At 39.9% G+C, this 24,729-nt stretch overlaps 1 protein-coding gene across 5 annotated transcripts; it reads left to right on the top strand.

The window, feature by feature from the left end:
* The first annotated feature begins 13,799 nt into the window (after positions 1 to 13,799).
* Positions 13,800 to 22,766, top strand: LOC140907376 (C-C chemokine receptor type 5-like). 5 transcript variants are annotated; one of them, XR_012157475.1, is made up of 4 exons: positions 13,800 to 13,977; positions 17,558 to 17,756; positions 18,775 to 20,048; positions 20,413 to 22,766. XR_012157475.1 is itself a non-coding variant. In XM_073333178.1 (4 exons), the coding sequence occupies exon 4, from the start codon at positions 18,786 to 18,788 to the stop codon at positions 19,836 to 19,838; it is 1,053 nt and encodes a 350-aa protein (XP_073189279.1). In that variant the 5' UTR covers positions 13,800 to 13,977; positions 15,023 to 15,158; positions 17,558 to 17,756; positions 18,775 to 18,785; the 3' UTR covers positions 19,839 to 22,766. The 5 variants fall into 5 exon arrangements, 4 of the variants coding, with proteins under 4 accessions (XP_073189279.1, XP_073189278.1, XP_073189280.1 ...); XM_073333178.1 differs by adding an exon at positions 15,023 to 15,158 and having other exon boundaries at positions 18,775 to 22,766; XM_073333177.1 differs by adding an exon at positions 15,062 to 15,158 and having other exon boundaries at positions 18,775 to 22,766.
* Positions 22,767 to 24,729: the final 1,963 nt, after the last annotated feature.

Here is a 24,729-nt window from a genome sequence, read left to right on the forward strand (position 1 = left end):
CCAGTTCTTCTGTGAGGTCCTTGGTGCTTACCAATACTAAATCTAAAATGGATCTCCTCTTGTTGATTCAGTGACTATTTGGTGAAAATATCATGAAAATATTAGAGGTCTCTATCCATATACAAAATTGGATCCTCGGGATCTGTAGCAGACCCTAAGCACTATCCCAGCACAGCCTCTCTTACCTTTCTTCCCCAAAGTGACTTTGACCCAAACCAATCCTGTGTTATCCATTCCCTCAGGTCTAATTTCTTTTCAGTGTAACTCACCATTTATAATACTACTCTGCCAGCGTTCCCTCTAATTTTTCCCACGCGTGTGTGGAATTAATTTTTGTTATGTGCATCAATATGGGGGTGGGGCGTGACACGTGACCTCCATATTGGTGCATCAAACAAAACTCATGTGGCAGGATTGGGGCTGAGGTGTTTGGAGTGTGGGAGGCTCAGGGCTGGGGCAGAGGGTTGGCGTGCAGGCTCTGGGGTGGGATTGGGGATGAGGGGTTTGGGTTGCAGGCTGAAGTGAGGACTCCTCCCAGCTCTCTCTCCCCACAGCAGAACCTGAGCTGGAGGGGGGAGAGGTGCCTCTTCCCTGACTGCGGCAAGTCCAGAGCTGGGTTGCGGCTGGGGGAGAGGCATCTCTCCCCACCGCAGCCCCAAGAGCCTGTGTGGCACTTAATAGGCTACTGCACAGCCATGCAGCTTAGAGGGAACTTTAGTCCTCCACCACCTATATTTCTGTCTCCTGAAAATACATACCTTTCAATACTTGTACTCTAGTCATGACTTATTCCACCATGTTCCTGTTATCCCTATAATATCTGGTTTCACTTCCTGCACCAGTAGCTCTAGTTACTCCATTTTGTTTCTGCTCAGCTTTGCCCAGATTCCTCTCCTGTTTAGGTACAGTCTTTCTACTGCCAGGATCACCTACATCAGGGGTTCTCTTGGGGAGTCCCCCCTCAACATTCTATAAAAACTCCAGGGCCCAGCAGGGGTGAGGGGGAACTTGGGGCTGTGGGGGAACCCTTGGGCATAGGCATAGTTTTACTTCTATTTGGGGGGGGGCAAGGGCTGGCAGGGCTCAACCCAGCTCTGCACAATGGGGTCCAGAGCGCAAGAACCACCTCCACCCCTTGACTCACTCAGGAGACTACCCAGTCTGTCTGGGCTGTGGGGGGATGCAACCAAAAAATATAACTCAAAGGAGAGACTCAGTTCAAAAAGTTTGAAAACAGCTCAGGCTGCAGGGAGGGAGTAGCTGGGGCTGTGTGTGGGCTCAGGAGAGCTCCCAGTGTGGCTCCTAGCTTCAGCGGGCGGGGGTGCTGGGGCTCCCGGCGTCAGCCTCCTGCCACTCCTGGCTTGGTGCGCGGGGTGGGGGAAGGTTTGCCGCCTTCATCCCTGCGCCACTCCCAGCTTCAGCGCTGGGGCTCAGGGCACCAGGTTTCAGCAGCGGGGCTGAAAAGGGCTCACGGTCCTCCAGGGATCTGCAGACCCCCAGTTGAGATCTGCTGGCCTACATGACTGTTGTTGGCATTGACACTATCTTTTCTCTTGATGTCCATTTTCTCTGTTCTTTTCTCCATAGCTGTACCCTCTCTTACTTGATTTTCCTCCCACTCAGTGTTAGAATCCGGCATGGAGATTACATGAGCATCTCCTCCTCCAAATTCCTAGTTTAAATCAGTTGTGCCATCAGCCCCTCCTCCATCCCAGAAGTTTATTCCCCTCCCTAATCAGATAGAGTCCATCCCATGAGAACAATCATCTGTCTGTGAATGTCTCCCAGTGATCGAACAATCCAAAGCCCTCATTATAACACTACTGCCTGAGCCATCTGTTGATCATCATAATCTTGTCTCACCTTCACTCTCCTCCTCTAAGGACAGACAGAATACCACTAAAGATCACCTGAGCCTCCATTTCTTCAAGCATCTTCCCCAGCTTGGCATAGTCTCCCTTGATGCATCGCAGCAAGTATCTAGCTATAAATCACTTGTTCCCACATAAAAGTCACTCAGTGGATTATTTCCTGCTCCCATTAGGATCCTCTTCAGCCTCATGTCTACATCCTGTATCTTAGATCCCAGCAAATAGTACACCCTTCTGTTCTCTGGATCAGGTCTGGTGACAGGCCCGTCTGTTCCTCATAGTAGAGAGTCTCCAGTCACGTAGACCTGCCTCTTCCTGGTGTTGGTATGATTCTGTCCCAGACACTGTGTGTGTACACACACACACTCTGTTTACACAGTGTACATATAGAAGAAGTTGGAAGGAGGCAAAGACTTGAAGGGGTAAGAGCTGGTGACAGCTCCCCTTCTCCAAGACTGAAGCCTAAACCATCTAGTCACCCACTATGTGCACAGACCAGGCCAGAAACTGCAACAATAGTTCCCCATTCATGGTTCTGCAGTTTCAGAAGGTGAGTGGAGGATAGGAGGGGAAAAAATCCAAGGAGATAGCTGTCCTCTGTAGAATCATCCCCAAAAATGCCTGTGAGACTGTACAAGAATGAGTTTCTTTGGGGATGATTCTGCAGGCAGCATTTCCTAAAGATGCCTAAAATATGCATCCCTGGGTTACTTTGAAGCGACAAGCAAACAGATCTAATGCACTCAGCTCAACAATCATCTCTCTGAATGTACACAAGCAGAAACCATTATTAGACTCAAAATGCAAATAGTGATTTCCTTTGCAATTTGCATAGAAGATCCTACTCAAAATCTTTCTTAATTGAGAATCTGTGAGGATGAGGGGAATGAATTTTTTTGCAGGTATTTTAGAGAATATATTTCTAGTTTGTACTAACTGCAAAGTGTCGATATTTCATTGTATGTGTTTGCTTCCTCACCCACACTTCCTTCACACATGAGATTGATGCACTTGTGGTTTGGCGTTGCAGACAGTCTGTTTCAGGGAAGGATCTTGATACTAGAGCTCTGCTTTTGCTTCCCTCACAAAATTTACCCTCTGAATCTCCACCATATGAAGATTACTTGATCCAGAGAATGGGAACTGTCACCTATGGATTCTCACAAAAGAGCTCTCTCTAAACACAAAACAGGCTGAGAGACATCCCTCAGAGATGGACATTATCATCCCTACTAAACAGGGTCTTCACATAGTGAAATTTTCCAGCCAGATTTTAAGATGAGAGAGGTCCCTTCCCCAAAGCCAAGTGCTTTATTTTTTTTTTTACGTGCTCTCCTTTACTTCCCAAGGCGTTAGCCAGAGCCTACCTGCCATGAAATGGGCTAACCTGCATGCCTTACTAAGTCTCTTCTGTAGACAATCCTGACAGACTTTAAAGTAAGAGCGACACAAAATATGATAAAATGCTGAGGCAGACAAAATTGGATTCTGAATAGGGAACACTTCTGCTAAATTTTGATACAAGGTGGATGAGACAATGTATTTTATTCCACCAACTTCTGTTGGTGGGAGAGACACTTTCAAGCTTACACAGAGCTCTTCTTTAAATCTGTCTCTCTAATATTTTGAGGCCTATCTGGCTACAACAACACTGCATATAACCAATTTTGACACCAGCAGTCTAAAAGCAGAACGTTTCGTATGTCAGTTTTATTGGTTTGATTGTTTTTATCTATTTGCACCACATGCAATATTCTAAATTAGGAAACATTTCTGCTAAATGTTGATACATGCAGTCTAGCAGGAGAACGTTTCATACAGCTGGGTTCCCTCCCTCCCTGCCCACCCCGTTATAGTCCAGTTGATCATAAAAAGTAAATCTACATCTAGCAGCATTCTCCCATATCCCAATCTGCTTTGTGGAAAATCAGGTGACTATGGTAGAGCTTAGTATAAAAACCAAGAGAAGTAGCCCCTCTTCATTTAGTGGAAGTATATAATGCACTGAAGTTAATCGAAAGGCTCCTATTGACTTCATTGGGCTTCAGATCAAAACCTTAAATCTGTTGGTGCTTTTCAGTGCTCTGGATCACCCAATCCTGCATTTTCAGGAAGCAAATTTCAAATCTAATTTCCCACAATAGAAGTTCCAGAATGTGTGTGCTTAAATTTAATATTATCGAAATCTAACATTTTAAAATCAAATTATTCTTTTGACACTTTTCAAATGTCCAAAGCAAAGTATCAAGATAAACAGAGTGGAAATTCTTTGCTACTTTCATCAGATAAACTAAATAATATCTTAGCCCTTATAAAGTATTGTCTGCTTGATAGTGACCAGTGAAATGTGTTTGTTAAATTATTTCTTTCCATCATAATAGCAGCTACTAAGATTGAGGTCCCATTGTTCTAGGCCAGTGGTGGGCAACGTGCAGCCTGTGGGCCACACTTGGCCATCGGGTAATCGGCTGGTGGGCCGCAAGACAATTTGTTAACATTGACCATCCGCAGGCATGGCCGCCCACAGCTTCCAGTGGCTGTGGTTCGCTATTCCCGGCCAATGGGAGCTGCGGGAAGTGGCAGCCAGCACGTCCCAGCAGACTACGGCTTCCTGCAGCTCCCATTGGCCAGGAACGGCAAACCGCAGCCACTGAGACCTGCGATCAGCCATGCCTGTGGACGGTCAATGTAAACAAACATTGCCCATCACTGTTCTAGGCACTGTACCTACACACAGTGTGAGACAGCCCCTTCCCAAAGAGCTTACCATGTGGACAGATCAAGTATATTCATCCATGTTTACAGATGCAGAACTAAGGAACAGAGAGATCAAGTGACTTCCCCAGTGCCACACAGTTAATTAGTAGCAGAACCAGGAACTGGCCCCAGATCTCCAGAGTCCCAATCCAATGCCTTAGCCTGAAGGCCATTGATTCTCCCATAATTCCATTATGAAATGTAAGGGCCTATCAAATTTGCCATTTGGACCCAGAAAATAAAATACAACCTAACCCTCATGAACTAGTTTTTGTTGTTGTCAAATGCAGCAGCTTCACATCCTCATTTAATTGACCATGAAAACTCTTTTGTTCCGCTTACACTCCTCTTTACCAAACCCTATTCCTTAGTTCACTTGTGGTATGGAGAAGCTCTTGCATTTTTCCAAGGAGCATAGAAGACATTTCTTCTTTCTTTGCAGAAACTGAATGGCACAAATCTACAATTCTGTGTGTGGTTTTGACTTGCAAAATCCAAGCAAATATTTTCTCTCAAATATCGCCAAATTCTAAGAACTATACAACTAACATAGAAGCCCCTCAGCTACAAAGGGGTGTCAAAACTTATTCCCACCTTATCTCTGTCTGTCTGGCAAATGGTTGGAGATTCATCCAACCCTTTGAAACTCATTTCCATCAGCCATCCTTGAATGCAAATTGGGGAGACACACATTTGAGATAAGAAAAGGAGTACTTGTGGCACCTTAAAGACTAACCAATTTATTTGAGCATAAGCTTTCATGAGCTACAGCTCACTTCATGAAAGCTTATGCTCAAATAAATTGGTTAGTCTTTAAGGTGCCACAAGTACTCCTTTTCTTTTTGCGAATACAGACTACCATGGCTGTTACTCTGAAACCTGACATTTGAGATAATCATCCCACATTCTCATTTCTCAGTGCAGCTGATTGGGGGGGAAAAAACCCATAGGAATGAAGGAATGCTTTATAAAAAATATAGATCAAGTGTTGGAGCATACTAATTTTGGGGGGGAAGGGCAAGCCATAACTTTTGTACACGGAGTACTGTTTGCTTGCAGAGGAAAATAGTACATTTTGAAAGTTCCCTGGGATTTGAGGGGTTCAATGTTAACAAGTGATTTTCAAGGGTCTGTGGGCAAATTCAGGTATAGGGCAACCTCAGAACTCAAGGGCCCTCAAAAATCACTCAGCAGTGAGCACAATTATGACGCCCCTGGAAACTCATCTCATCATCATGCTCAAGAATTAAGACTCATGAAAACTAAGACTCAGGAGGACTCTTATTCTTGAATGGTAGGCTAGCACTGCATGAAGAAGCCTGAATGGGTCCACTGAACTTACATATAGAACAATCCTGGTTTTCATATTACATCTGAACGTCAATTGTAAAGCATCATGAGAATAGGACCCAACAGAGCTTCTGAAATGAAATGACACATTCAGAACAAAAGCACAGTGTCAGAGTTCCCTCACCACTCTGAACTCTAGGGTACAGATGTGGGGATCCGCATGAAAGACCCCCTAAGCTTATTTTTACCAGCTTAGTTTAAAAACTTCCCCAAGGTACATATTCTTCCTTGTCCTTTGACGGTATCGCTGCCACCACCAAGTGAGTTAGACAAAGATTCAAGGAAAAGGACCACTTGGAGTTCCTGTTTCCCCAAAATATCCCCCCAAGTCCCTTCACCCCCTTTCCTGGGGAGGCTTGAGAATCATATACCAACCAAATAGGTAAACAAGGTGAGCACGGACCAGACCCTTGGGTTTTTAGGACACTAAAAACCCATCAGATTCTTTAAAACAGAACTTTATAATAAAGAAAAAAGTAAAAGCACCTCTGTAAAATCAGGATGGAAGGTAATTTTACAGAGTAATAAGATTTAAAAACACAGAGGATTCCCCTCTAGGCAAAACTTTAAAGTTACAAAAAACAGGAATAAACCTCCCTCTTAGCTTGTGAATTTTCCCAACGCTAAAACAAAAGATAACCTAATGCATTTCCTTGCTATTACTTACATCTAAAATTACAGAAATTGTATCATTTCAGTAGAAGCTGGATTACTTGCTTGGTTTCTCTTTGTCTCAAGAGGGAACACACACAGAGCACAAAACAAAACATCCCCCCCCCCCCACAGATTTGAAAGGCTCTTCTTCCCTTATTGGTCCTTTTGGTCAGGTGCCAACCAGGTTATTTGAGCTTCTTAACCCCTTACAGGTAAAGGAAGGATTTTATGCTACCCTTAGCATCAGCCATGGAGATCTCAAATTGGGCACACAAAATTAGTGGACATTTTTTACCTTAATCTTTCTGTGCCTCAGTTCCTTTCCTCTAAAGTGAGGATAATATCACCCCATTACTTCAAAGGGGTGTTATGAAGATAAATTTATCAATGTTTGTGAAACACTCAGATTAGCTAGTTACATGAACACTATAAAAAGTATGAGGAAATGATTAATTATGTGTGCAGGGCTTGGATAGCACACATGGGGATACATACTAAATAAGTATAAAATGAAATATTGAATAGCTACCAACTCAGTGTGAGCACAGTCCATACCGTGCACTGAATGAGATGTCGTCCTGTGGAAAAAATAGTATGTGATCAACTAATTAAAGAGAATATAATGCATATGCACAAAGGGGCTGAATTAAGATTGTACAGGCAACCTTGGTTCTAACATTTCCTAATGTAGCCCTTCCTGGAGTACCCCTGGTCCTCAAGGGTGTTAATGTCCCATATTCACGATTATTCACTCCTTTCTCAGGGACTTAGACCCAGATGCAAAAAGGTATTTAGGCTCCTGCCTTTAACTGATTTCAGGGGAAGTTAGGAGTCTAAATACCTTGGATCTCTGCCTTGGCAATTTACTTAGGATTTACAGGCTCTGAGTTCTGTGAGCCACTTTACGACTGGGTGTGTTAACTAACAGGCAATGTTCATTCTGAGTCGCATACGGCTCAATAGTGTTCATCACCATGTATATTTTGACAGGTTTCCATGCCCCATTTCCCGGCTTCCGTCCGCATTTCCGTTGGTATCAAGGTTTGGCGCTGTCAGCCATTTTCAAAAAAATATTTTTGATTATTTTTTTATGTTTGAATAGGGGGAGTGTTGCATGCTTGTGCTTTGATACATTTGGTTGCTTGTTTAGAGAAAAAGGTTGAAAGAATAGAGTGAGAGCTTAAAGATTTAAAAGAGAAAGCTTTGGTAAGGTGTAGAAGGAAAAAAAAGGAAAGACCCTTTGGTGAGGGTTGAGTAAGGAGAGATGATTTTTAAAGGCCTAGTTTGTTGTTAAAGAATGGAAAGAGGACTTTATTTTTCTTTAAGATTTTTGTTTGTTTTTAAAGGGTGAGTTTGAAAGAATAGAGGCAAGTTATTAAAGAGAAGATTTTTAGTGAGGTTTAGTAAGGAGAGGTGTTTTGAAAGGACTAGTTTGGTATGTTAAAGAATAAAAATTTTGAGATAAATGGAAAAGGTGTATTAAATATAAGAGTAGGTTAAGAAAAGAGCATTTAAAAAGAGTTAAATAAGAGAAACATAAAGGAAACTTTAGTAAGCACATGGTAAAAATATAAAGTTGGTTAAGAAAGAAACATTTAAAATCTTAAATATAAGAGTAGGTTAGGTTAAGAAAAAAGCATTTAAAAAGGTTTAAAAAGCACACATGGCAAAAAAGGGCATTTACTAAAGCAGAACCTGTTTAGTAAGCACATGGTAAAAAATATAAAGGCAGGCTAATAGAAAAGCAGTTAACCTATCCTTGTACTTAATAGTTTAAGAAAAGAGCATTTAAAAAAAAAGGCTAAAAGAGAGAACAGGGCAAGAAAAGGGAAAAAGAAAGCTCCTTTGCAGATAGCCAGCACGTGGTAGAGTTAGAGAGAGAGATCTTACGCTTCCAAATGTTTCTGCAGAAAGAGGCAACTTTCCAGGTTCACAGCCTCTCAGGCTGGTTATCACCACCTTTGGATCGGCCTAATCAGATGTTGCTCTACAGCAGCGTCCATAGAATTCATTTTCCTGAACCAATCCTATAGTTCCAAGGTTTTTAAACAAGAGCCATCTCACCCGCCCCACCCCTTTAACTGCCTTATTCTTGTCTAAAAAAACAGACCCCAAGAATTTCCCCCCACAATGTAGCCCTTTTACATAGTGGCTTTAATAAAAGTTAAAGCCATAAGCCCTTAGTCTAAAACATAGGGGAAAACTTTTAAAAAATTGTTTGTTACTAAGATTGGTTATTTTTTAGTGAGGACAATTTGAAGCTGCAGCAAAACCCCTGTTAGCAAAAACAGCATCTGAGAGTCAGTGGATCAGAGATAAGAAGGCTGCTTCTTCCCCAAACTTTTTAACAAATGCAAGTAAAAGTTATATTAAGTCTTGTAAAAGGATAAACACTTTAAAAGACAAACTTATCTGAAGATGTATTTCTCTATTTAGCACTTTTGCATATGAGTTTCAATAAAAAATGAGCATGCAGAAACATTCCAGGTTTAAAAACACAGAGAACCTGTTTATAAAGGTAATGTATAGTGATACAATATGTTCCCCCTATGTTTTAAACTAGCACTGGTCATTTTTTAGTGAGAACAATTTGAAGCAGCATGCTTTTTCAGCAAAGCCACAGTTAGCAAAAACAGCATCTGTGAGTCAGTGGATCAGAGATAAGAAGGCCAGAACATAACAAGAAAGCCCTAGGCTTGCTTTTAAAACAAAATTATACCAAATACTTGTTGAAATAAACATTTCCTTTTTTTATGTGACGAAGACATTGCTTTGTAACTAATCTTATAAACAATGTAAAATTAAAAAAGAAATTACCTCAGGGTTAAAACCACAGCCAGTTAGTTTATAAAAGTAATTTAAGTTTTTAACAAATAGAGGTGAAAGGCTTGTAAAGCAATAAACACTTCAAAAGACAAGCCTATACAAAGACACATCCCTTCATTTAGCACTTTTGCATATGTTTCAATAACAAAAGAGCATGCAGAAGCACCCCAGGCCTAAACTCTCAGACTCTTACTAAGAAAAAGTTTTTAAAGCTTTTCCCTATGTTTTTATTGAGAACAATTTGAAGCAGCCTTTTTAAGTAGTGGATTAGAAAAGAAGACCACTTTGAAAATCAAGTCTATCTGAAGAAACAATTTTTCATTTAGCTCTTTTTTGCACGTTTCAATAAAAAGTGAGCATGCAGAAACAACCCAGGGTTTAAAAACACAGAAAGCCTGTTTATAAAAGTAGTGTATAGTGATTAAAAAAGTTTTCCCCCATGTTTTAGACAAGCACTGGTCATTTTTTAGTAAGGACAATTTGAAGCAGCATGCTTTTGCAGCAAAGCCGCTGTCAGCAAAAACAGCCTCTGTAAGCCAGTGGATCACAGATAAGAAGGCTGCTTCTTCACCTGCTTTTTAATTTATACAAGTGAAAGTAATAAGTTTTGTAAAGGAATAAACACTTTAAAAGACAAGCCTATATGAAGACAAGACCCTTTATTTAAGATTTTTACATGTGTGTTTCAATTTTTTTAAAAAAAAAATGAGCATGCGGAAAACACCCAGAGTGAAAAACACAGAACCGTAGTAACAGCTAGTTTATATTCCCCTTATTCTGTGTTGAGGCTGATCGCAAGTTACCTTGGTCTGTTGTTACAGGGGGAGCTAGTAGTGAACTGGCTTTGACCTGCCAGGCTGGCTTGTAACCAGTCAACTAAATAAACAAAAAATAAAAAAATAGTATAAAAATAAAAAAATAGTAGCGTTTCCTGCCAGAGCCTGCTTGTGGATGTACAGCCTCCCTCCCCCCCCCCAAAAAATAAAAATCACCTATGCAAATTGCTTTAAATGAACTGTCTCATCTGCGTACCCTGGCCTTGTGCGTGCCCAGAAATTCCCCACACTAGAGCAGCACCTGCTACAAGCCCTCAAGGACAAGGCTGGAGGGTCTGGGACTGTCTGTAGCAGAAGGGGTGTAAGCACTGATTCTTGCTTTTTTTTTTTTTTTTTTTTTTTGATTGCTTAGCACGTATTTAGTAACATGTAAAGGCTGGGAAGCTGCTTATACTTTGGCAATAAAACTGGTTATACTTATGCACCTGGTGTGGCTTCATTAAGTGTATCCAAGCCACACCCTTTTGCTGGACATTCTGTAATCCAGTGGATCAGAGAGAAGTTTATTTTCCTCCCCACTTTTTAACAAATCCATGCTAAAGTTATATTAAGCTTTCATTTTCTTAGCACTTTTAGATTTAAGTATGAATTTTTTGGTTTTAAATGTTTGCAACCCGTGTGCTGATACACAGGTACAAGCTCCTGTGTTTGTTTTGGGTCCCATAGATTTTATTAAATAATACAGCACAGGCTGGAGCTGTGGCTTTCTCTACATTTTATAAACAGATAAGACTAATTAGGCGAGCCAGTGATCCATGCACCATAGTCTGCCTTAGCAAGGCTCCAGCGGTTACCACTTTAGTTTGCTTGTTTTTTTACACAGACTTCTTTCCTAACTTTTTAAACACTGTTAAAGTTTTAACAAATACTTTGTGAAAGTTATAACAAGTATTTTATTCCAGTTACTGATGGTAAAAGACAAACCATCACCATCATAAAGCTCAGAGATAGCCTATTTGAAGAACACTCCCACCCCTCAACTTTCCCCCATACTTGTAATACTTGCTAAACGTGTAGTGTTTCATTATATAAAGGGTTTTTTAACATGAAAATACAGCACTGACTGAGATGTAACGTGACATGACCTTTTTTAAGGATATTCTGTATGCAGCGAGGCCTATTTGAAGCATTATGTTTGTGTATTTAAAAGCTTAACATGAAAAAGCAGTATTGACAGCTGATATTTGGTAGAAGTTTAGTGAACTAAAAAGGCTTAAGATACTAGCCTACCCTTTTAAAAATAGTGTTTTTAAAGTACCAAAACAGCAACTGGGTAAGAATATGAAAACTGACAATTGAGGGGAGTTTACACATGTGTTTTAATAAAATAAAAAAAAAACACAAAACAATAAACAAGATTGCTTTTTAAAGTTTGGATTTATACAAAAAACGCAAGAAAAAATTAGCTTATGTAAAAAGAGTTAAGGCGTCTTCCTCCCCCGCCCCCACACACACACTTTTCTACACACCCTGCCCCTTTTTTTTTTTAAAAAATGCTTTCTAAAATCTAAACTGAGGACAAACAAATTTTAAAAAAAGCCACAGCCACGGAGATCAGGCCATGGAGGGTAAGAAAGCTGTTCTGAGTTTTAGGGGGAATGTTGATAACTCTTTCAGTGGAACAGTTTTGTAGACAGCCATTCTGTGTTAGTTGTTATGCTTTAGCTCGGGCAAGCGTTTGTCATTTGGAAGCACTTTCCCACTTTATGAGGTATTATCTTCCCCCATCCTATGGCCTCTCAGAAATATTAACAAAAACAAACTTAAAGATATTTTGTAGCAATGCCTGCAAAGCAACAGTTTCAATTTTGTTGATCATTATCTTGTCTAAGCCCCGAGATAATATATTTTTGTTTTTTTATAAAACACTTTTTTGTGCAAACTGTAACCCTAGATGTACACTGGTTTACAGAATAAGAGGAATATAAGGACCTGTGGTTTTAAACCTGGTGTGTTTCTGCATGCTCTATTTTATTGAAACACACCTGTAAAAATGTTAAATGAAGGGATGTGTCTTTGTGTAGGCTTGTCTTTTAAAGTGTTTATTCCTTTACAAGACTTAATATAACTTTCTCCTCTATTTGTTAAAAAGTGGGGGAACAAGCAAGCTTCTTCGCTCTGATCCACTGTCTCACAAAGGCTGTTTTTGTTGAAAAAGCACACCGCTTCAAATTGTCCTTACTAAAAAATGACCAATGTTAGCCTAAAACATAGGGGGAAACATTTTTTATCACTATAATTTACTTTTATAAACAGGCTCTCTGTGGTTTTAACCCTGGAACGTTCCTGCATGCTTACTTTTTATTGAAACATATGCAAAAGTGCTAAATGAAGGGATGTGTCTTCATATAGGCTTGTCTTTTAAAGCAGTGGTTCTCAAAGCCGGTCCACCACTTTTTCAGGGAAAGCCCCTGACGCGCCGGACCGGTTTGTTTACCTGCTGCATCCGCAGGTTTGGCCAATTGCGGTTCCCACTGGCTGTGGTTTGCCGCTCCAGGCCAATGGGGGCTGCAGGAAGGGCGGCCAGCACGTCCCTTGGCCCGCGCCACTTCCTACAGCCCCCATTGGCCTGGAGCGGAGAACCACAGCCAGTGGGAGCCACGATTGGCCAAACCTGCAGATGCAGCAGGTAAACAAACCGGTCCGGCGCGCCAGGGGTTTTCCCTGAACAAGCTGCAGACCGGCTTTGAGAACCACTGTTTTAAAGTGTTTGTTCCTTTACAAGACTTAATATAACTTTCACCTCTATTTGTTAGAAAGTGGGGGAAGAAACAAACTTCTGCTCTCTGATCCACTGTGATGTTGCACCCCATAATGCTTTATAGAAATGTGCTTCTGAGTGTAAATGAGTGTAAATAACTGGAATATGTTTTATGCTAGATATGTCATGTAACATAACCTTTGCAAAGATATGTTCCTCTGAATGTATTCATCCTATTCACATGCATGTATAATTTTTATATCTGAAGTTATGAGAGTTGGTTCTATGCTTGTATTTAAAGTGTTTGCTGTAGGAAGCACATAAGGCAGATTTATTTCATTTTACCAAATCTGACTTGTTATGCTTTGATTTAATAATCACTTATTAACTATAAAGGTAGATTTAAATCTGTTTGTTCTACCTGAAGTGCATTTGGTTTGCAGTGTGTCAGAAACTCTCCTTGGGATAACAAGCCTGGTACATATCAATTTCTTTGTTAGTTTGACAAACTCATATAAGCTTGCGGCATCCAGTGGGCATAACTGGACACTGCAAGATGGAGGTTCCTAGGGTTGTGGCTGGGACTGGAGATATTGGCTAGTGTCATGCGCTTGCAAGTAGCTGGGAGCCGCTTACATGCCAGAGGCTGTGCATGAACAGCCCAGGAGAGGGGGTTCTCACAGCAGAGCACAGTAAGGCTGGCTCCCTGAGTCAAGGATTGGAGAGACCTAGCAGCTCACAGGTCCAGATAACACCAGAGGGGAATGTCACAAAGAGGTTTCCACCCACAAGAGACTATATAAGGCCCTGGGAAACGCCTCCATTTTGTCTCCAGCTAGCTCAGAAGATTAGCCTCTCCACCCCAAAGAGATGACTGAAAGAAACTGGAACAAAGGACAGTAACTATGGGGGTGTGAGTGATTGCTGGACCCAGACTAGGAGGAAGTCTAGTCTGTTAAAGCTTATTGGAACCTCTCTGAGGGTGAGATTTACCTGCATTTCGTTTCCTACTGTATAAGGCTTAGACTTGCATATTTCATTTTATTTTGCTTGGTAACTTACTTCATTCTGCCTGTTATTACTTGGAACCACTTAAATCCTACTTTTTATATTTAATAATCACTTTTTACTTAATGAATTAACCCAGAGCAAGTATTAATACCTGGGGGAGCAAACAGCTGTACATATCTCTCTATCGGTGTTATAGAGGGTGAACAATTTGAGTTTAGCCTGTGTGAGCTTTATACAGAGTAAAGCAGATTTATTTGGGGTTTGGATCCCATTGGGAACTGGGTATCTGGGTGTTGGAGACAGGAACACTTCTTAAGCTGTTTTCAGTTAAGCCTGCAGCTTTTGGGGGATGTGGTTCAGACCTGGGTCTGTGTTTGTAGCAGGCTAGTGTCTGGCACAACCAGGCAGGGTACTGAAGTCTCAAGCTGCCAGGGAAAACTGGCTTAGAGGTAGTCTCAGCACATCAGGTGGCAGTCCCAAGGGGGTTTCTGTGACCCAACCCGTCACATCATTGGCTTACAAAATAGGGGGAATATAAACTGTCACTAAGGACCTGTGGTTTTAAACCTGGGGTGTGTCTGCATGCTCTATTTTATTGAAACACACCTGTAAATAAAGGGATGTGTCTTCATATAGGTTTGTCTTTTAAAGTGTTTATCCCTTTACAAGACTTAATATAGCTTTTACTTGCATTTGTTAAAAAGTTTGGGGAAGAAGCAGCCTTCTTATCTCTAATCCACTGACTCTCAGATGCTGTTTTTGCTAACAGGGGTTTTGCTGCAGCTTCAAATTGTCCTCACTAAAAAATAACCAATCTTCATCTAAAACATAGGGGAAAACTTTTAAAAATTGTTTGTTACTAAGGGCTTATGGCTTTAACTTATATTAAAGCCACTATATAAAAGGGCTACATTGCAGGGAAAAATGCTTGGGGTCTGTTCTTTTAGATAAGAATAAGGCAGTTAAAGGGGTGGGGCGGGTGAGATGACTCTTGTTTAAAAACCTTGGGACTATAGGATTGGTTCAGGAAAATGAATTCTATGACGCTGCTGTAGAGCAACATCTGATTGGGCCGATCCCAGGTTCACAGCTCTTCAGGCTTGTTATCACCACCTTTGGAAGTTGCCTCTTTCTGCAGAAACATTTGGAAGGGTAAGATCTCTCTAACTCAGTCATGTGCTGTCTATCTTTGCCCTTTGCAAAGAAGCTTTCTTTTCCCTTTTCTTGCCCTGTTCTCTCTTTTAACCTATATTTGTTTCTCTTTTATTTAACTCTTTAAATGTTCTTTTCTTAACCTATCCTTGTATTTAATAGTTCAAATACTTTTCTATTAACCTGCCTTTATATTTTTTTACCATGTGCTTACTAAACAGTCTCTGCTTTAGTACATTCCCTTTTTTGCCATGCCTGTTCTTTTTAACCTATTTTTCAATATTTAATGTTTTAAATGCTCTTTTATTAACCTACCCTATTTAACGTTTTAAATGTTTTTCTTAACCAACCTTCATATTTTACCATGTTTTAATAAACCGTTTCCTTTGTTTCTCTTTTATTTAACTCTTTTTAAATGCTCTTTTCTTAACCTACCCTTATATTTAATGCACCTTTTCCATTTATCTCAATTTTATTCTTGAATAATATATCAAACTAGTCCTTTCAAAACACCTCTCCTTACTAAACCTCACTAAAAATCTCTTCTTTAATAACTTGCCTCTATTCTTTCAAACTCCTCCTTTTAAAAACAAAAATCTTTATTTTTCTTTAAGTTCTTTCTATTCTTTAATAACATGCCAAACTAGGCCTTTAAAATCATCTCTCCTTACTCAACCACACCAAAGGTTCTTTCCTTTTTTCCTCTAAACCTTACCAAAGCTTTCTTTTTTAATCTTTAAGCTCTCACTCTATTCTTTGAACCTTTTTCTCTAAACAAGCAACCAAATTATCAAAGCACAAACACACTCCCCCTATTCAAACATTAAAAAATAATCAAAAATATTTTTTCAAAATGGCTGACAGCGCCAAACCTTGACACCACCGGAAACAGAGATCAAGGGTGGGACATAAGCCCTAAATGGAGCATGGAAACCTGTCAACAAATATATGGTGTTGAATACTATCGAGTCATATACTACTATTCTGGCATCTCTTAACTTTTCAGGTTAAGACTTTGCAATTTAATGATCTTTTCACATAGAATGTATCCAAGTAAATTTTTTGGTTAAACAGGCCAAGCAAACCAGAGGCTGTACAATGTTTAACCATCAGTGAGAGGACATGGATTTAGCACTAGAAGGAATAGTGTCCCCTTGATGCATACAGATGGTGCCATAGAACGTCACTGGGGAACTGTCCAGCAAAATACCTCCTGAAACATTGTACAGCCACAAAGCTGAATTCCAGCCTATGTGGAAAAAAACAAAAGATCTGTGCAGTAATAACTATCACCACCAAGGACTCTCTGTGCTTTTCTCCTCCACTGCAACTGTCATTACAGATGAAGTGGCAAACATCACACCCAAAATTTCTGTCCTTTTTTCAAATATATTATAGTCATTCAAAACACTACAGTTTCCAAGAGTGCTGCTATAAGGCAAGAATGTGTGTAGCCTTTGCTCAGTCATAGACTTTAAGGTCAGAAGAACCCTTATGATGATCTAGTCTGACCTCCTGCACAACACAGGCCACAGAATCTCACCCACCCACTCCTGCAATAAACATCTCACCTATGTCTGAGCTATTGAAGTCCTCAAATCATGGTTTAAAGACTTCAAGGTGCAGAGAATCCTGCAAGAAGACTCAGTATTTGCAACCTTTTAATTTGTTTTCTGCAAACATTTGTATTAATTATTTGTTTTGTTTAGCAAGAATGTTTGCAGAAACTTGGGCATATATGTCCACACAACAATACACACTAGAGAGGACTTAAGCAAGCCCTACTGTTTATAAGAGTTGCCGTCATCCAATCAGAAAGAAGAAACAATGCCCTGTGAATTGGGTGATCAATTGCACAGCACAAATAGTGAATTATAAATGCAGTCATGAATATTCAAAGCTACAGTTATAGGGAATAATTAATGAGAAACCCATAGGCTTAAATAATTTGTTTGTACAAAACCTTTGAATAACTAATATTTATAGATAATTTGCAAACAGCTACTAATAGTCTGCCTCATTTTGACTGTTGTTGATGGAAAAGATCTATTAAATCATTGATTCCAACCAACTTTCAAACTCTAGACAATAAGCATTTCTGATGCTAAGGACATACCACTTTACAGTTCAGGCAAAAGGCCATTGCAATAAGAGGAAAAAAATCTTGAATCAAGTGAATCATGTTAACCCAATATTACATTTTGGCAGAATCCAGTAATTAGAACAAGATAATTAATGCCAACTGCAGATACATTCAAAATAGACACTGGAGAGCATTTTTTTGACAAGTTTTACAGTATGAGAATATAGCCCAACAAAGACAATGGTTTTGAAATTATTTGATGTCATTCAGGGTGGTGTTTCAATATCAGTTGATAGATTTGTGAATTTTCTTACAGGTTATCAACTTGAGAATAACGTGCTGAATATTTCTTGGATGGTAGAGAACAGTACTCTGCTTTCATTCAAAGTCTACATTTTTCATTGCTTGGACTTGATCTGAATTGCAAGAGAGGTGAAATTTGCCATTTCATCCTACAAAGTCAACTCTAGTGCAGGATTGTTTAATCACCTCTTCCACATTTTCCTAATTAACAGGTAAGTCACCTATTTCTTGTACACAAGGATATTATCATGACCAGAACAAGAGAGCCTGATTCTCATTCACACTAAGACCACATTACCTTGCTCTGACAGTGTAAAAGGGCCTTAAAGTAAAAATAATTTATATTCATATTCACTTCCTTCAAGGCTCCTATGCATGACTAGAGCAGTTTAAAATGGCCTGGGTGTAAATGAGAATAAGGCCAAAGGAACAATTTTGTTAAATAAAGAATATGGGCCTCATTCTCATTTAGCCTTATGGCTTCTGTTTTCAAGGGTTTATTTTTAGCAGTTTTTTAGTTTTATGTAGATGTCCAAAAATTAGGGTTGTTCAGGTTTCTCTTTCTATATATACTGTAATGAGTAATGTCTTTTTTCAGAACCAAACTAAACCAAATACAGAAGCACAGAGAGGTCAGTTAATGTGAGAAATGAGCAAACTTGTTGAAAGAATAATTTGTAACAACTAATGTGTTTGGCAAATTTTGCTTGTGAAATGCTACTTAGATGCTGTCCACCCACAGTCTACCAATGCACAACCACTCATGGCTTATTGCTGTGGTGTGGGCTAGTGACATATGAATGTGGGTAGGAAACCTGAAAAACAAAGTGTTTCCTCTAATTAGGCTCCTTTTGAATGGTGCTCTTTTTTGTCTCATTCTGACACTTCTGAAAACCACTTAAACACACTTCTAACAAACCAGCTGAGAACTAGCTGCCTTTGCGATTAGTCATCAGCCAGCTCTCAGTTGTGTCCTGGTGCTGACATACTTCACTGAAGATGACAAATATTTCTCATACATAGTGCATGTGGAAACCAATATTTAATAAATAGTGGAGGTATCAGAGCATCTCAAAAAAAGGGTTACAATTATCTTTTATACTGGAAAGCATTAGGCAACTTAAATATGGAAGTCACTGCCAGCTTCCCAATAATATTTGTGGTAAAATTCTAATATTTGTCTAACTTTTAGTCCATCTCTTTCATTTTAACCCTTTTTTCTTTATGCAGGACAGCACAAGATGACTGAAGAAGCTGACACGACAACCTACTACTACGATCCTGAGTCAGAACCATGCCAAAAAGCTGATGTCAAAAAATTTGCATCCCAGTTTCTGCCCCCGCTGTACTCCTTGGTGCTGATATTTGGCCTGGTGGGCAATGCGCTAGTTGTGCTGATCCTGATAAAATACAAGAGGCTGAGAAGCATGACTGACATCTATCTGCTGAATCTGGCAATTTCCGATTTACTCTTTATTCTTTCCTTACCATTTTGGGCTTATTATGCAGCACGTGAGTGGGATTTTGGAAATGCAATGTGTAAAATTCTTTCAGGGGTCTATTATGCTGGCTTCTACAGCGGGATCTTTTTCATAATACTTTTGACAATAGATAGATATCTGGCCATTGTCCATGCAGTGTTGGCTTTGAAAGCTAGGACAGTTACCTATGGCATCATCACAAGTGTTTTCATTTGGGTTGTTGCAATATTAGCCTCTCTTCCAGGGTTTATATTTCACAGTGTTCAAAAGGAAGGTCCTCACTGGACCTGTAGCCCTCATTATCCATTAGGTTATGAAATCAAATGGAAGCAATTCCTGATTTTAAAGATGAACATCCTGGGACTTGTCATTCCACTGGTCATTATGATCTTCTGCTATGCAGAGATTATAAAGACATTACTGAGATGTAGGAATGAGAAAAAACATAAGGCAGTCAGGCTTATTTTTATCATAATGATTGTTTATTTTCTCTTCTGGACACCATTCAACATTGTTGTTCTCATGTACACTTTTCAAGATTCATTTTTCCTAAATAACTGTGACAGCAGCAGTCAGCTGGAGCTAGCAATCCAAGTGACAGAAGCAGTTGCAATGATCCACTGTTGTATCAACCCCGTGATCTATGCTTTTGTTGGTGAAAAGTTTAGGAAATATCTTTATACCTTTTTCCGAAAATACATTGCAATCTACCTCTGCAAACACTGTCCAGCTCTTCATGGTGATAAATTAGAACGGGTTAGCTCCACATACACCCCATCCACTGCAGAGCATGATATCTCCATTGGTTTGTAAAATGCATTAGAAATGTAGCCAGTAAAAGTTTCATCCTCCTTTTTTACTTAAAAGATTGTGCAATTAAACAAAACTCTTAATACGATGACAATAAGACCTGGACAGTTACCAATCACAGTAATAAAACTTTTTTGTGACATTGTAGTATTTCTCATTTTTCACATAGAGAATATTACAAATCCCCCAAGAACATTCAAATTCTACAGTTTGGTAAGTATCCACTGTAACATCCCATGAACTTTATAAGTTAGTGTTTTTTTCATAATGTAATCAAGTTCTTATCTGAGGTGGAGAAGGTTTATTTACAATTACACTGCTACATTGTTTTTCCTATAGGGTTTGAAGAGCTGTTAAATCTTCATAAAACAGAGATTTTGATAAACAGGAAATGTGCACACTTCTGTTAAGGGATATGACTGACCTTGTGTTAAGCAGGGGTATCCTATTAGCTGGTGACTGTCTCTTTAAAATAATCCTTTCCCCTTGACTATTGCATTCAATTATATTGACTTCAGTTTTATATATTCAAAGAGGAAGTTTAAGCATTAAAATATTTATTCTTATATCTTTACAGCATAATATTTTCTTTAAGAGTGCCTTCTCTTTTCTGAGTGCAACTCTGGAAGTAACTGAACACATATTAAGACATTAGAAATCTAAATGCTATTAATTGCAAGGCAAAGGTGTATCCACAAAACAGGATCTTGATTCTGTAAACAAAGAAAATAATAGAATGCCAGTAGCTGTCACCTTCAGCCCCCGACTAAAACCTCTCCAGCACATCATCAAAGATCTACAACCTATCCTGAAAAATGATCCCTCACTCTCACAGATCTTGGGAGACAGGCCAGTCCTCACTTACAGACAGCCCTCCAACCTGAAGCAAATACTCTCCAGCAACCACATACTGCACAGCAAAAACACTAACCCAGGAACCTATCCTTGCAACAAAGCCCAATGCCAACTCTGTCCACATGGTTATTCAAGTGACACAATCATAGGACCTAATCACATTAGCCACACCATCGGGGGCTCGTTCACCTGCACATCTACCAGTGTGATATGTGCCACAATGCCCCTCTGCCATGTACATCGGCCAAACCGGACAGTCTCCACACACAAGAATAAATGGACACAAATCTGACATCAGGAATCATAACATTCAAAAAATGGTAGGAGGAACACTTCAACCTCTCTGGTAACTCAGTAACAGACTTAAAGGTGGCAATTTTGCAACAGAAAAGCTTCAAAAACAGACTCCAACAAGAAACTGCTAAGCTTGAATTAATATGCAAACTAGATACCATTAACTTGGGTTTGAATAGAGACTGGGAGTGGCTGGGTCATTACACATATTGAATGTATTTCCCCATGTTAAGTATCCTCACACCTTCTTGTCAACTGTCTATATGGGCCATCTTGATTATCACTAAAAATTTTTTTCTCCTGCTGATAATAGTTCATCTTAATTAATTAGCCTCTTACAGTTGGTATGGCTACTTGCACCTTTTCATGTTCTCTGTATGTATATGTATCTTCTTATTATATGTTCTATTCTATGCATCTGATGAAGTGGGCTGTAGCCCATGAAAGCTTATGCTCAAATAAATTTGTGAGTCTCTAAGGTGCCACAAGTATTCCTGTTCTTTTTGCAGGTATAGACTAACACGGCTGCTACTCTGAAGCATATCCTTAATAGAGAAACAACAACTTCCATGCTCTGATAAAAGAGCATAAACCAAATCCAGGAGAGTGAGAAATGAAAATTAGTCTTGATGGTTGTAGTATATTAATTTTTTTTGTTTGATCCTAAAAAGAATGGCAAACAATGGCACAGGAGGGAGCGAGATGCAAAATAGTACTGTGGGCTGGAAATCTCAACAGCTCTCTAGATTTTTTCATTAACTGCGCAAAAAAAAAAAAAAAAAAAAAAAGGAAAATGCAAAAAGATTGAAAATGCAAGACCTGAATTTTACAGGCTTGCATCTAACCTGTTTTTTCCCATTGGAAAGAGGTTTTCTTGGTCATAATATCCTTTGCCTTCTCATGAACCAATGTGAAAACTTCTTACAAGAACAAGAGTTTTTGCAGCCAACTGGGATTCAGGAAAATTTATAAAGTTCTGGCTTCATTTTGGATTTGAAAGTTTTTACTCATCTAGAGTCCTAATATTTAATGCCATATCACCCTTTAATGTACAGTGACATTTTGTACACCACAAACAACTCAGTTTCTAGAGAATGATGTGATATGCACAGGAAGAGTGAGGAGAAAATGGGTATGCTTCAACAAGCTCTTATTTAAGTGTTAAGGGCCTGATCCTGCAAACACTCATTCAAGCCAGCGTTACTCATCCAGACGGTCCCCTGACTTCCATCCATTTGCTCCAAATGGCACTACTAATGCATGCAAGTCCTGCTCACATGAGTAAGAGCTGGCAGGATCAGATCCCAATATCTTAGCACTTACATAGTACTTTGCAGCCTCACACCTCTGTATATAACTAGTTATTCAGCCTGATGACAGCCCTGTGAGGTAAATATCTGCAGTACTACCACGTGAAGGCAGAAAATTACTCTCACAGTAAACTTCCTTTTATGGAAAAAATATTTTCTGCAAGTTTGCATTAGTGTGAAAGCACCTTTTTAATACCAAATGCATGTCAGTGTTATGGTTATCTATTTCAGAGTATTAGTCATGTTAGTCTGTATCAGCAAAAACAACGAGGAGTCCTTGTGGCACTTTAGAGACTAACAAATTTATTTGGGCATAAGCTTTTGTGGGCTAAAACCCACTTCATCAGATGCATGCTCAGTTTTACTGAGCTGTCTCCATTTCCATTTTTTTGGGGTGTGAATTCTGATATCATTTTATGCTTCTTTCTCCTTCTACATTAATGCAAGTTATTAATAAAATCATTATATTGTATGTTTCTCATTGTCTTTGTGGGAAAGAGGCTTCAGCTTCAGATCCTGGGAAAGTGCAGGGATTGCGCCTTACATGGATACCAAGGGAACGCACATAACCACAAAGGGGGTGGAGAGGATGTCGAGTCATGGACCAGAACCCTCCCCCACACCAGCCCACAGGGAAATGAAACCTACTGGGTGTGGAGCTGCTGCACTATCCTAAAAGATGTTGCAGCTGGGACAGCCCCCATTCACCGAGAAACTTGAGGAGGAATTTGGTACTTGACCTTTGAAAATATATATTTTTTTAATTTTAGGGGGCAAATATCAGTTTGGGTGGGTATTATAAAGCAGATGGCATGAAAGTGGGTGAGGAAAAATTATCTAGCACTGGGGAACAAACTGAATTCTCCCACAAGCCAGCTCTGGCCACTGTACGATCACTTTGTGCTGCTTAGGTGGTATAAAGTGACATTAGCCAACTAGAGAATTTGGCCCTTAAAGTTTTATATCTACAGAGTATTAAGTATTTAAATATGAGTAAGTGCGTGTTGCTCTACATCCCTCTCCATGTTCCCTGCTCTGTCCCCACCATTCCCTGGTCTCCCCCTTCATGCTCTTCCCAATCTCCTGCACCAGACTTTCATGCATCCCAGTCCTCTGTACCCCTGCATCATCCCCTCTCGATCTCCTGCCAATCTCAATATATTCCTCCTCCCTGACAGCCTCTCACTCCAAGACCAGGTAACGTGGCTCACTGACATCCACTCCCTGCCCCAGTGGGTCTCAAACTTTCTGCTACCATGCCTCACTTTTATTGAAGCAAATGAGCTCAGTCCCCACCTTCATGTGAGTTAGAGAGAATGTTCACATATAGCAATAATTAATGCAATGCTAGAAGGTCAAAGGATAGAAACTCACACTAGCATTTACTTTGCAACATTTCAGTGAGATGAATGAGCCTGAAGAGCAACTGGGAACTCGGGAAAGAAATGGGCCTGAGGGAGGTACAAGCTGGGGATAAAGGGACTCACAGGGAAGAAGCTCAGGGTGCAGAATGGGTGTGGGGGGACTGAGACCCTGTCTCCTCTATGCCAGAAAATCACTGAGAGAGCTGGTGGCAGATGCACAGGAAATCTAACAGAAAATCTCATGCAGTAATTTGCATTTTTTCAAGATAGTCAAAAAGTAGGATATGAGTTTCAGGCCCCACCCAAACTCCACCGTGGGGCTGGCCCTATGTTTTTGGAAAGCCTGCCCTAACCATAGTTCACTTCCTTTCCAGTGCACAACCCTCCTCACAATGCCCCTTCCTGGACTCCTGTCATTTGACATTTACTATCTCATTGGCGATAACTAGATAGATCTATCTTGATGGATCGATGATCTACATTGATAGATCTCTGATCACATATCCTTTCATATATATCATGAACTGGTGTGGTTATTGGAAAAAATACAGGTCTGTATGTTTATTTCACTGTGATACTTCGATTACAAAGCTTAATCATTAAAACAGCAAAAAACAACAGTTTTGGAAGGGATATAAATTCTTAGCTGCAGGACATAAGCCAAACTCTAATTATTGGGGTTTAGGAAGAAATTTTACCCGTGGGCAGGTTTCTCCTCAATTGCCCACTACAAGGCTTTCTTGCAGCTTCCTCTGAAGCAGTCGGTGCTGGCCACTACTGGAGACAGGATACTTGACTAGACAGACCATGGGTCTGATCCAGGCTGGCAATTCCTATGTTTCTAGAAAGAGACAAGCCCCTTTTCTTTCATCTTTCCTACTTTTTCATCTTGAAAAACAAAGTCCTTCCCATACTCAGGAAAAACTCATTGACACCTGACAGATTTGGAATTGCCTATGATTGTGAATATGTTAAAGATCATTGCTAATGGTAAGTTTGATTATAGTAAGGGGGTTTATTGTATGGGTACATGGGGTAAGTTCAAGAAGAGATTGACTGCACCAGGAAGGA

Source organism: Lepidochelys kempii, chromosome 2, assembly GCF_965140265.1.
Source record: "Lepidochelys kempii isolate rLepKem1 chromosome 2, rLepKem1.hap2, whole genome shotgun sequence".
In the NCBI taxonomy this organism is placed as follows: Eukaryota; Metazoa; Chordata; order Testudines; family Cheloniidae; genus Lepidochelys; species Lepidochelys kempii.